We start from the raw sequence: 14,369 nt of genomic DNA on the forward strand, positions 1-14,369 counted from the left end.
GTAAATTGGACATGATTAAGCAGGAGATGGACAGAGTGAACATCAACATCTTAGAAATTATTGAACTAAAATGGACAGAAATGGGAGAATTTAAATCAGATATCCATGATATCTACTACTGCGGGTAAGAACCTCTTACAAGAAATGGAGTACCCATCATGGTCAACAAAAGAGTCCAAAAAGTGGTACATGGGTGCAGTCTCAAAAACGACAGGATGATCTCTGTTCATTTCCAAGGCAAACCATTCAACATCACAGTAACCCAAGTCTATGCCCAAACCACTAATGCCAAAGAAGTTAAAGCTAAACAGTTCTATGAAGACCTATGAGACCAACTAGAACTAACATCATCAAAGATGTCCTTTTTTCTCATATGGAATTGGAATGCAAAAGTAGGAAGCTAAGATTTACCTGGAGTAACAGGCAAGTTTGTCTTTGGAGTACAAAATGAAGCAGAGCAAAGGTTAAGAGAGTTTTGTCAAGAGAATACACCGGCCACGGTAAACACCCTCTTTCAACAACACAAGAGACGACACAAGAGATGACTCTACACATGCACATTGCCGTAGGGTCAGTATCGAAATCAGATTTGATTTTATTCTTTGAAGCCAAGTTGGAGAAGCTCTACATAGTCAGCAAAAACAAGATCTAAAGCTGACTGTGGCTCAGATCATCAGCTCCTAACAGCAAACTTCAGGCTTAAATTGAAGAAAGTAGGGAAAACCACTAGGCCTTTCAGGTATGAAATCCCTTATGATTATACAGTGGAGGTGATAAATAGATTTAAGGGATTAGATCTGATAGACAGAGTATCTGAAGAACTATGGACAGGGATTCATAACATTGTACAGGAAGCAGTGACCAAAACCATCCTAAAGGAAAAGAAATGCAAGCAGGCAAAGCAGTTGTCTTGAGAAGGCTTTACAAACATCTTTTAAAAAAAAAAAAAAAGAGGAGTGAAAGGAAAGGAGAAATGGAAAGATATACCCATCTGAATGCAGAGTTTAAGAGAATAGCAAGGAGAGATAAGAAAGCCTTCTTAAATGAACAATGCAAAAGAAAAATAGAAGAAAACAATAGAATGGGAAATACTAGAAATTTCTTCAAGAAAATTGGAGATATCATGCAAGGATGAACACGATAAAGGACAAAAACAGTAAGGACCTAACAGAAGCAGAATAGATTAAGAAGAGGTGGTAAGAATACATAGAAGAACTATACAAAGAGGTCTTAATAACCAGTGATAACTGGATGCAGATAACCAGGATGGTGTGGTCAGTCACCTAGAGCCAGATACCCTAGAGTGTAAATTCGGGTGGGCCTTAAACAGCATTACTACAAAGCTAGTGGAGGTGATTGAATTCCATGCGAGCTATTTAAAATCCTAAAAAGATGATGCTGTTAAATACATGCACTCAATACATCAGCAAATTTGGAAACCTCAGCAGTAGCCATAGGACTGAAAAAGGTCAGTTTTCATTCTTATCCCAAAGAAGGGCAATGCCAAAGATGTTCAAACTACAGGGTTTGCTTGTACAGTAAGGTTTTCTTGTACTGCAAGGTTTGTTCAAAATCCATCACGCTAGGCTTCAGCTGGATGTGAACCAAGAACTTCCAGATGTACAAACTAGATTTAGAAAAAGCACAGGAACCAGAGATCAAATTGCCAACACATGCTGGATCATAAGAGAAAGCAAGGGAATTCCAGAAAACTTCTGCTTCATTGACTACACTAAAGCTTTTGACTATGCGGATACAACAAACTGTAGAAAAACTCTTAAAAAGATGGGAATACTAGATCACCTTACCTGTTTCTTGAGAAACCTGTATGCAGGTCAAGAAACAACAGTTAGAACCACACATGGAACAATGGACTGGTTCAAAACTCATAAAGAAGTCAAGGCTGTATATTGTCACTATGCTTATTTAACTTCTATGCAGAGTAACATCATGCGAAATACCTGGCTGGATGAATCACAAGCTGGAATCAAGATTGCTGGGAGAAATATCAATAACCTCAGATATTCAGATGATACCACTCTAATGTCAGAAAGCAAAGAGGAACTCAAGAGCCTCCTGATGAGCATAAAAGAGGAGCGTAAGAAAGTTGGCTTGAAACTCAACATTCAAAAACTAAGATCATGGCATCTAGTGCCATCACTTCATGGCAAATAGATGGTAAAACAATGGAAACAGTGACAGATTTTATTTTCTTGGCCTCCAAAATCACTGCACACCTTGACTGCAGCCATGAAATTAAGACACTTGCTCCTTGGAAGGAAAGCTGACAAACCTAGACAGCAATTTTAAAAGCAGAAATATCAGTTTTCTGACAAAGGTCTATATATTCAAAGCTATGATTTTTCCAACAGTCATGTACAGATGTGAGAATTGGATCATAACTAAGGCTGTTGTTGTTTAGTTGCTAATCGTGTCCAACTCTTTGCAACCACATGGACTACAGCCTGCCAGGCTTCTCTATCCATGAGGTTTTCCAGGCAAGAAACTGGAGTGGGTTGCCATTTTCTTCTCCAGGGGTTCTTAATGACCCAAGAATGGAACCCATGTCTCCTTCATTGGCAGGTGATTTCTTTTACCAATGAGTCATCAGGGAATGAAGGCTGAGCCCCAAAGAATTGATGCTTTCAAATTGTGGTGCTAGAGAAGACTGTTGAAACTCTCTTGGACAGCAAGATATTTTTTCCAGGTGGTGAGCGTGGTAAAGAACCTCTTGCCAGAAGAGGAGACACAAGAGATGCAGGTTTAATCCCTGGGTCCAGAAGATTCCCTGGAGAAGGGCCCGGCAACTCACTCCAGTATGCTTGCCTAGGGAATCCCATGGACAGAGGAGCCTGGTGGTCTTCAGTCCATAGGGTCACAAAGAGTTGGCCAGCAAGGAAATGAAACCAGTCAATCCTAAAGAAAATCAACCCTGAATATTCACTGGAAAGACTGATACTGAAGCTGAAGCTCCAATACTTTGGCCACCTGATGCGAAGAGCTGACTCACTAAAAAAGACCCTGATGTTGGTACAGATTGAGGGTAGGAGGAAAAGCAGGCAAGAGAGGATGATATGGTTGGATAGCATCATTCACTCAATGAATATGAGTTTGAGCAAAGTCTGGAACATAGTGAAGGATAGGGAAGCCTGGCATGCCGAGGTCCATGGGGTCGGAAAGAGTAGGACATGACAGCGACTGAATAGCAACAACAACATAAAAACTGACAATCCCACACCCTGGTGCCTCTCTTGCCTTCCAAGATGATCCACACTCTGTCTGTGGAGTGTGTTTCTCTCTGAAAAAACCTTCTTTCACTTTAAAGAATAAAAAAATGCTACATTAAAATATAAGGTAAGAAAATGATGCTTGTGATTTCTGGAGACCATAATATGCCAGTATATGCATAATATGATATAAACGCAGAATGGATATGTCTCATTTTACATAATAACCTTGACTCATATTGTTTTAGAGGGTCAAAAAGAGACACTACAAAATTTTTAAGTATTTAAGTGTTAACAATCAATAAACTATGAAGAAAGAAAAATGAAGTTCAGTAGTTAAAGGTTTAAACTCACATACCAATCAGAACCCTCCTACAGTGTTGGTGGAAATGTAAATGGTACAACCACTAGGTAGAAGAGTGTGGAGATTCATTAAAAATACTAAAAATAGAGCTACCATATGATTTACCAATTCCATTCCTATGCTTATATCTGGAGAAAATCATAATTTGAAGAGATACATGTACCCCAACATTCAGTGCAACACTATTTACAATAGCCAAGACATGGTATCAACCTAAATGTCCACTGATGGACAAATGGATAAAGAAGATGCAGTACATATATACAACAAAATATTACTCAGCAATAAAAAACAGAATGAAATATAGCCATTTGCAGCAACACCAGATGGACCTAGAGATTACCACACTAAGTCAAAGACAAATGTCATATCACTTATATGTGGAATCTAACTAAAAAAAAAAACACAAATGAACTTATTTATTAAAAATAAGACAATAGAACTTATTTACAGATATCAAAAACAAACTCATGATTACCAAAGGGAAAACGTGGCAGGGAGGGTTAAAGCAGGAGCTTGGAATGAACATACACACACTACTATATGTAAAATAGATAACCAACAGGAACCTACAGTTTAGCACAGGGAACTCTACTCCAGTAAAATTAAAATTTTTTAAAACTTAAAAACATTTTAATTAAAATTTATATATGCTATGCTATGCTATGCTAAGTCACTTCAGTCGTGTCCGACTCTGTGCAACGCCATAGACGGCAGCCACCAGGCTCCCCCGTCCCTGGGGGGGATTCTCCAGGCAAGAACACTGGAGTGGGTTGCCATTTCCTTCTCCAACGCATGAAAGTGAAAAGTGAAAGCGAAGTCACTCAGTCATGTCTGACTCTTCGCGACCCCATGGACTGCAGCCTACCAGGCTCTTCCATCCATGGGATTTTCCAGGCAAAAGTACTGGAGTGGGGTGCCATCACCTTCTCCGAATTTATATATATATATATGTTAAAAAAAGAGCAAGAAAGTATGCTTGTATCAAGAAGAGTGCAACAAAGAACTCCAGCAGCACCAAAGTCCTTATCTGAAACTCTTGGAGCTACAATTATTTAGAGATTTTATACTTTTTAATATTTAAGAAAGTAATAATGCATATAACAAATTATACCAACATTCAGTGGGATCACAGCCAACACCCTATACTCAAACATGTTTCTATTTCTGCCATGAAACATACCCATTCACAGTGAGTATGAGAAATAAAGATCGTAATGAGAGTCAATTCCATTAGGCCAAATTTCACCATGAAATCAGTTATTTAAAAAAATCTTTGGATTTTCAAAGTTATTTGGATTTCCTAGTTACAAAAAAAAAAAAAAAGGTTTGTGATCCTAATCTAGTTTGCCTCATTTTATGTAAGTGTTAACAGTAGCTAGATTAAAACTTTGTGCTTCCCTTACCACCTCTGTAGTAATTCAATGTTTTTAAGAAATCCAACTTTTAGAAACATAACTTGACATCAGACATACTCTATGTTTTATAATTTGACTTTTTCCCTAGAAAATTACATCAGTTGATTTTTTGCCCTACTGGATACAATAATCAAAATCACAAATATACTGGTCACGATTATAAATGAACATCTGTTCACAGTGTGATAGGCTACAGTGTTCTCTTGAGTCTCCTGAACTCACAACTGAGGGCAGTGGTTATCCATCCTGAAGAGGGAATTATCACACAATGCTTGTCACTTACCTGGAGTGCCCTCTGATGTTTTTATCCCCATTCTACAGCAGTACTGAGCAATCCCATAGTCCGCAATCTTGGCGATGATGGCAGCATTGGGATACAAGGTGAAAAGCAACACATTGTGGGGCTTCAAGTCACGGTATATAATCATGGCCGAATGGAGGTATCTGCCATAAAATGCACAGGAGATTTTATTAAAATGTGATTATATCATAATATATTTTGGCATTATTTTTTAAAATATACACATTCACTAGGAAAAGCATCAAAATTCTGTGCTGTTTTACCTTCAAAGTTAAAAGATACTATAGAAGGAAATCAAAATATGTAAGCCCTGTTTTACAAAATTTATGCATTTAAAACAAACTAAAAGACATGTTAAATTCTGATAAGTGATTTAAACTTTAAGGCACAACCACTTTAAGCAGAACATGTATTTTTTTGAGACTTCTTTTCTGTATACTTTAATAATCTCTACAAGGAATTCTCAATTCCCTCAATATCAGGTAAATATTTTAATTGGTTTAAAATGAAAATACATTAAATAAGAATTGATAGTATTTTGTTATAACTCTCATTTATTTAACAATTTTAGAAGTTCTTCATAGCCTTTAAAATTCTATCTCTCCTTTGATATTTATTTTTTTCTGAATAAAATATTTCCTAATTTTTTGGAAAATGTTTTCTACTTTTTCAATAGTTAACAAATTAAAATAAAAGACTTTTTTGGCTATTTGTACTGTATCATTTGAAGATGCAATCTACTTTAAACCCAGATCTACTATGAATTACCAAAGAACAACTTGAATTGAGAGCTGGAATGAGTAAACCACTGTCTTAGGAAAGGTGATGTGGGGACTTTTAAAGTCTTTCCTTTTAGAAATTGATCCATTCAACCATTGGCAACCAGAGTTTGACATTCACTGTAGGTGAAGAATAAAAACTAGCTAATACAAAAAAACAAAACTAAGTTTTCCTCTCAACCAGATCTTGTCCATTTTAGAAACATGGCCAAAGAGCTATCACTAGTCCTAAAACTCTATTACCTTTCCTTACCCATCTAAAAAATTCAGATTTTTCCCCAGCTCTTTTTACCCTACCCCATGACATCAAATTTGCCATAGTTCTGCACATGACCTCACAACTATATTATGTCCTACCTTGAAATTACAATTTTTCACAGAACTACAAGGCTGTATATTGTCACCTTGCTTATTTAACTTATATACAGAGTACATTATGTGAAATGCCAGGCTGGATGAAGCACAAGCTGGAATCAAGATTGCTGGGAGAAATATCAATAACCTCAGATACACAGATGACACCACCCTTATGGCAGAAAGCAAAGAAGACCTAAAGAGTCTCTTGATGAAAGTGAAAGAGTAGAGTGAAAAAGTTGGCTTAAAACTCAACATTCAGAAAACTAAGATCATGGCATCCAGTCCCATCATTTCATGGCAAATAGAAGGGGAAACAATGACAGACTATTTTCTTGGGCTCCAAAATAATTGCAGATGGTGACTGTAGCCATGAAATTAAAAGATGCTTGCTCCTTGGAAGAAAAGCTATGACTAACCTAGACAGCATATAAAAAGCAGAGACATTACTTTACCAACAAAGGTCCATCTAGTCAAAGCAATGGTTTTTCCAGTAGTCATGTATGGATGTGAGAGTTGGACTACAAAGAAAGCTAAGCACCAAAGAATTGATGCTTTTGAACTGTGGTGTTGGAGAAGACTCTTGAGAGTCCCTTGGACTGCAAGGAGATCCAACCAGTCCAGCCTAAAGGAAATCGGTCCTGAATTGGAAGGACTGATGCTGAAGCTGAAACTCCAATACTTTGGCCAACTGATGTGAAGACCAACGTATTGGAAAAGACCCTGATGCTGGGAAAGATTGAAGGCAGGAGGAGAAGGGGACGACAAAGGATGAGATAGTTGGATGGCATCATCGACTCAACGGACATGAGTTTGAGCAAGCTCTGGGAGTTGGTGATGGACAGGGAAGCCTGGCGTATGCAGTCCATGGGGTCACAAAGAGTAGGATATGACTGAGTGACTGAATTGAACTGAAATTACATTTTTTCACAGAACTTGAGAGGTAAATTTAAATCCTTTGTTTGTGTCTTTTGGTATAGGCTCACTTTATATTAATAAATATTTGCTCCATTACTGAGTACTAATCACTGCTAGAGGGATTAGGAGCAGAGAGGCAGAAATATCCTGAACTTCCCATTGATTGATGACCTAGAATGTATGTATCATTTAACTTCATCAGTAGAAGATTCCTTCTCTTCCAGGATGTAGTTAGAACATTTGACATTAGGCCTATTCCTTTCAGTAGACATATTTTTGGCTGAAAGTAAGAGAGATATACTAATGAAGCTGACCTTAACAATAAGTAATAGGCTTAAAAGAAAAATTTACTGAGGGCTTACTGAAAGGCCATTAGCTACTCTTATCCTGTTGAAGAGAAAAGCTGGGAGATTAAGAAGAAAAAAGTTAAAGCCAAGTCATACATTATTGAATAGCATCCAAATCCTTCCTATTGCATGCCTCTTTCAGAATATTTAAAGACTACAGACTCTCTCAAAACACTTTCCAAAGGTTAAAAAAATTAAACTTAATTTTAAATAATGTCAGTGGGAAGGAAAGATTATCTGGATTAGTTAAAATGTTCAATTATAGAATTTAATCTTAAAAGCATAGTTTTAATAGCTTTAAATAGCAGAATAACTTTCAAAACATAATAAGTACAGATGTTGCCTTAGTAAGAATAATTCAGCCATAATTATGTATTATATGACAATGATCATTTTCAAATATTTTATTAAAACAAACTGGCTAAACTCAATTTAGTTATTTTTAAATTGTGATTGTTATTAATGTTGCAAAGAAACTTCTTTGTAACTTACAGTAAACCTTATCTCACCCTAAAGAGAATTATTCTAAGAACAGAATATCTTCATTCATTTAACAAATATATATTGGGCACCTATGAGAGACAGTCCCTGGGGATATAAAGCCATCCTCGTCTCCCTGATCTTTAGGGCCACAATCGAGAGGGAGAGATGGGTATTCTAACAAGACTGCAAAAATGTGATACTTCCCTAGCATTTGGTACTACTTCCCTAGTAGTTCCAAAGCAGACTCTCCCACTAGACTATAAGTTTTTAACCTTGATAAGAGCAATATAATCTCTATCTTTCTTTTCCCTCTTCAGCAGCCAGTGTAAAGTCCTGTGTGGAGCAGAGTCAAAAAACATGTGTTAGCCAGGGCAACTCTTCATGGTACAGTCAGTCATCACGGTGAAGACAGTATGTGAACAAATTCCAGAGGAATATGAGTTTTGTAGGCGGACGATTTTTTTGACAAGACAGGAATGACAAATGCAAGCACAGACATGGATGCCAATGAGAAGTCAAGCCCTTCAGCATGGTTGGAATGAGGGCAATGGAATGAAAGGAGTCTGGAAAGGCAGGCAAGAGGCATACATAAAGAGTTCTGAGGCTATGACAGGAATTTAGATGTATTCTCCAGATAACCTGAAATTCTAAGGAGTTTGAAGAATACTTAAATTTTTATTTTGGAATGATATATCAGAAATATTCTGATAATTACCTATAAATATCAGACCAAGACAGCAGTAGTGGCATAAAAATAAATTAATCAAGGACCTTCTGGACAAAAGAGTATTTACTTTTGGGGGAGAGGGAATGGTCTGGATGTGACTACAAAAACCTTTGTTGCCAAATGGGATAAAAATAAAAAACAGATTTATGGTGAAACAAGAGAAAATAAATTCAAATTTTGAAAATATTGAAACACAAACTTATAGGAAATATAGGTTACTATACTTCAAAGGTTCAGTTCAATTCAGTTCAGTTGCTCAGTCATGTCCCACTCTTTGCGAGCCCATGGACTGCAGCATGCCAGGCCTCCCTGTGTATCACCAACTCCCAGAGCTTACTCAAACTCATGTCCATTGAGTCAATGACGCTATCCAACCATCTATACTTTGTTGTTCCCTTCTCCTCCCACCTTCAATCTTTCCCAGCATCAGGGTCTTTTCCAATGAGTCAGCTCTTCGCATCAGGTGGCCAAAGAATTGGAGTTTCAGCTTCAACATCAGTCCTTCCAATGAATATTCAGGACCAATTTCTTTTAGGATGGACTGGTTGGATCTCCTTGCAGTCCAAGGGACTTCCATGAGTCTTCTCCAACACCACAGTTCCAAAGCATCAATTCTTCAGCGCTCAGCTTTCTTTATAGTCCAGCTCTCACATTCATACATGACTACTGGAAAAACTGTAGCCTTAACAAGACAGACTTTTGTTGGAAAAGTAATGTCTCTGCTTTTTAATATGCTGTCTAGGTTTGTCATAAGGCAAAAAGATAGGACACTGAAAGATGAACTCCCAGGTCAGTAGATGCCTAATATGCTACTGGAGATCAGTGGAGAAACAACACTAGAAAGAGTGAAGAGATGGAGCCAAAGCAAGAACAACACCCAATTGTGGATGTAACTGGTGATGGAAATAAAGTCTGATGCTGTAAGAGCAATATTGCATAGGAACCTGGAATGTTAGGTCCATGAATCAAGGCAAATTGGAAGTGGTCAAACAGGAGATGGCATGAGTGACCATCAACATTTTAGGAATCAGCAAACTGAAATGGAATGGAACGGGTGAATTTAACTCAGATGACCATTATATCTGCTACTGTGGGCAAGAATCCTTTAGAAGAAATGGAGTGGCTATCATAGTCAACAAAAGAGTCCAAAATGCAGTACTTGGATGCAGTCTCAAAAATGACAGAATGATCTCTGTTTGTTTCCAAGGCAAACCATTCAATATCACGGTAATCCAAGTCTATGCCCTGACCAGTAAGGCTGAAGAAGCTGAAGTTGAACGGTTCTATGAAGACCCACAAGATCTTCTAGAACTAACACCCAAAAAAGATGTCCTTTTCATTATAGGGGACTGGAATGCAAAAGTAAGAAGGCAAGAGATACCCAGAACAATAGGCAAATTTGGCCTTGGAGTACAAAATGAAGCAGGGCAAAGGCTAACACAATTTTGCCAAGAGAAAGCACTGGTCATAGCAAACACCATCTTCCAATAACACAAGAGAGGACTCTACACATCGACATCACCAGATGGTCAACACTGAAATCAGACTGATTATATTCTTTGCAAGCAAAGATGGAGAAGCTCTATACAGTCAGCAAAAACAAGACCAGGAGCTGACTGTGGCTCAGATCATGAACTCCTTATTGCCAAATTCAGACTTAAATTGAAGAAAGTGGGGAAAACCACTAGACCATTCAGGTATGACCTAAATCAAATCCCTTATGATTATACAGTAGAAGTAAGAAATAGATTTACAGGACTAGATCGCACAGAGTGCCTGATGAACTATGGATGGAGGTTCGTGACATTGAACAAGAGGCAGTGATCAAGACCATTCCCAAGAAAAAGAAATGCAAAAAAGCAAAATGGCTGTCTGGGGAGGCCTTACAAATAGCTGTGAAAAGACGAGAAGCAAAAGGCAAAGGAGAAAAGGAAAGATATATCCATTTGAATGCAGAGTTCCAAAGAATAGAAAGGAGAGATAAGAAAGCCTTCCTCAGTGATCAGTGCAAAGAAATAGAGGAAAACAATAGAATGGGAAAGACTAGAGATCTCTTCAAGAAAACTAGAGATACCAAAGGAACATTTCATGCAAAGACAGGCTCAATAAAGAAAAGAAATTGTATGGACCTAACAGAAGCAGAAGATATTAAGAACAGGTGGCAAGAATACACAGAAAACTGTGTATTGTTGACTCAGAAAGATCTTCTTGACTCAGATAATCATGATGGCATGATCACTCACCTATAACCAGATGTCCTAGAATGTGAAGTCAAGTGGGCCTTAGGAAGCATCACTATGAACAAAGCTAGTGAAGGTGATGGAATTCCAGTTGAGCTATTTCAAATCCTAAAAGATGATGCTGTGAAAGTGCTGCACTCAATATCTTCAAAGGTAGTTGAGGATTATAATAAAAAGCTCAAAGCAGCAGACAATTTAGAGATACAAGTTAATAGCTGAATACAGAATATGTAAAAGATATGCACAGGATAGAATATGTAACATGAAGAAAGTTCTTAGATGTCACTCTAAACAGCTCCATCATTTAAGGGGCTACAAAATCCTGTGACTTTATTGCCTATTTCTATCTCTGTAGTTATGACTCTATGCTAAAAGATATTTGGGAAGACAAACCCTAATGCTGAGTTTTTTAAATACACTTAGTGCTGGTAGAAGATTGTTAGCTATTAAAATCTATTAGCCTTTTATGGCACAGAACCCAGAAGGTACATTGGCATTATGCTGAAAACAAATCAGACAAATTAGAGGAAAATATGCTGAGATCATTTACTTTATCAGAAACTGCTGGACTTGTTATTTTAAGTAAGGTCTCTAAGAACCAAAGATCAAACTGCCAACATCCGCTGGCTCATCAAAAAAACAAGAGAGTTTCAGAAAATCATCTATTTTTGCTGCACTGACTACGCCAAAGCCTTTGACTGTGAGGATCACAACAAACTGGAAAATTCAAGAGATGGGAATACCAGACCACCTGACCTGCCTCCTGAGAAATCTGTATGCAGGTCAATAAGCAACATTTAGAACTGGACATGGAACAACAGACTGGTTCCAAATCAGAAAAGAAGTACATCAAGCCTGTATATTGTTACCATGCTTATTTAACTTCTATGCAGAGTACATCATGAGAAATGAATCATGCTGGATGAAGCACAAGCTGGAATCAAGAATGCTGGAAGAAATATCAACAACCTCAGGTATGCAGATGACACCACACTTATAGCAGAAAGCAAAGAAGAACTAAAGAGCCTCTTAATGAAAGTGAAAGAGTAGAGTGAAAAAGTTGGCTTGAAACTCAACATTTAGAAAACTAAAATCATAGCATCCAGTCCCATCACTTCATGGCAAACAGAAGGGGAAACAATGGAAACGATGAGCAACTTTATTTCTTTTGGGCTCCAAAATCACTGCAGATGGTGACTGCAGCCATGAAATTAAAAGACGCTTGTTCCTTGAAAGAAAAGCTATGACCAACCTAATCAGCGTATAAAAAGCAGAGACGTTACTTTGCCAAAAAAGGTCCATCTCATCAAAGCTATGGTTTCTCCAATAGTCATGTATGGATGTGTGAGTTGGACTATTTAACAAAGCTGAGCATTGAAGAATTGATGCTTTTGAACTGTGGTACTGGAGAAGACTCTTAAGAGCTCCTTGGACTGCAAGGAGATCCAACCAGTCAATAAATGAAATCGGTCCTGAATATTCATTGGAAGGACTGATGCTAAAGCTGAAACTCCAATACTTTGGCCAACTGATGTGAAGAACCAACTTATTGGAAAAGACCCTGATGCTGGGAAAGATTTAAGGCAGGAGGAGAAGGGGACGACAGAGGATGAGATGGTTGGATGGCATCACCAATGCGATGGACATGAGTTTGAGGGCTCTGGGAGTTGGTGATGGACAGGGAAGCCTGGTGTGCTGCAGTCCATGAGGTGGCAAAGAGTCAGACATGACTGAGTGACTGAACTGAAGAACCAGATAAAGTTATATGAAAGATGAGATCTTTCAAACAGTGATGAATTTTTTTAAAAATCAATTATTCATTTTACAAATAAGTACTTTGGGAGAATCATGTAGATGATTTGGGAAAAAATCAGGACCTGGAGTAAGTTAAATTAAGGAAAATGACCAATACAGGTTTTGAAATAGATAAGACATAGTTACACTTTTCCTAGATTAATTTAGTACAAGGTTCCCCCTGGTGTTCAAAAGTAGATACAGCAACCCAGATCAAAATCTGCTTTTATGTTTGGAGGGCTTCCCTAGTGGCTCAAAGGGTAAAGAATCTGCCTGCAATGCGGGAGACCAGGGTTTAGTCCTTGGGTTGGGAAAATCTCCTGGAGAAGGAAATGGCAAACCACTTCAGAATTTTTGCCTGGAGAACCCCAAGGACAGAGGAGCCTGTCGAGTTACAGTCCACGGGGTTGCAAGGAGTCAGACACAACTGAGCCACAAACACATTTTTGGTAGCTCTGACAGTAAAGAATTTTCCTGCAGTGTGAGAGACCCAGGTTTGATCACTGGGTTGGGAAGATCCCCTGGATAAAGGAATGGCTAGCCACTCCAGTATTCTTGCCAGGAGAACTCCATGGACAGAGGAGTCTGGCGGGCTACAGTCCATGGGGTCACAAAGAGTAGGACACAACTGAGTGACTTTCACTTATCTTATAATAATCTGTTTTTCAATAGCTTCTGGGATTTTTCAGGAAAGGAAATCTACTTATTTTATTCTCCTATTATACTCCTTATACAGTGTTAATAGTTAAATCCCACATATCAGCAGTTTAGTTTTATTTATTTATGAGCAGTGTTTGTTTTCCTTACCATCCATTCCATTTAAGTTTTCTGGATACTGCTCAAAAGGAGCAGACACTATTTAAGAAGTGAAGGAAGAGAAGGAAATTTGCATCCACTCTGAGGCTACTACACTCCAGGCAGTCTTTCCCTCCTCTTTCCCGGCTCTCTCCTCAACGCCAACACATATATTGAGGATGTGGTATTCTTGGCGCTACAGTACAACTGTGAACAACCTGAAAAGTCCTTATGTCATGGCACTTAGATTGTGGTGGCATAGACAGACAATAAAACTTTTTAAATGAAAATATAAAGAATACTAGGCAGTGATAATTGCTACAGGTGCCCGAGAGACATGAGGTAGTCAGGGACTTCCATTCTGAGGAATGTGAGTGAAATAAGTGAGTCAAGAGGCTATCTGCAGGTTAGACATTTCTGGCTGAGAGAAGAGGGGGTACACAGCCCCTGGTATATTCCAGAAACCTCAGGAGGGGTGTGGCTGAGCACGGTGACCAGAGAGTGTGGTGGGAGAGGTTTGATAACAGGAGAAAGACATGATCCAGCTTCCATATTAAAACAATCAGTCTGGCAGCCATGAGAAGGATGACTCCAAGCTGACTGGAGTTGGGAAGGGGTGGAG

General features: G+C 38.3%; 1 protein-coding gene across 4 annotated transcripts in view; it reads right to left on the minus strand.

The window, feature by feature from the left end:
• The window catches only part of LRRK2 (leucine rich repeat kinase 2), a 211,469-nt gene that overhangs the window by 51,008 nt on the left and 146,092 nt on the right, over positions 1-14,369 (minus strand). For all 4 annotated transcript variants that reach the window (XM_086399919.1, XM_086399918.1, XM_086399917.1 and 1 more), the window contains one exon: positions 5,293-5,453. In XM_086399919.1, the coding sequence (XP_086256045.1) occupies positions 5,293-5,453 (161 nt within the window). The remainder of the gene's footprint in view (positions 1-5,292; positions 5,454-14,369) is intronic.

This window comes from Bos grunniens, chromosome 5 (assembly GCF_055505025.1).
Source record: "Bos grunniens cultivar Pamir isolate PY7600 chromosome 5, Bosgru_T2T1.0, whole genome shotgun sequence".
Lineage (NCBI taxonomy): Eukaryota > Metazoa > Chordata > Mammalia > Artiodactyla > Bovidae > Bos > Bos grunniens.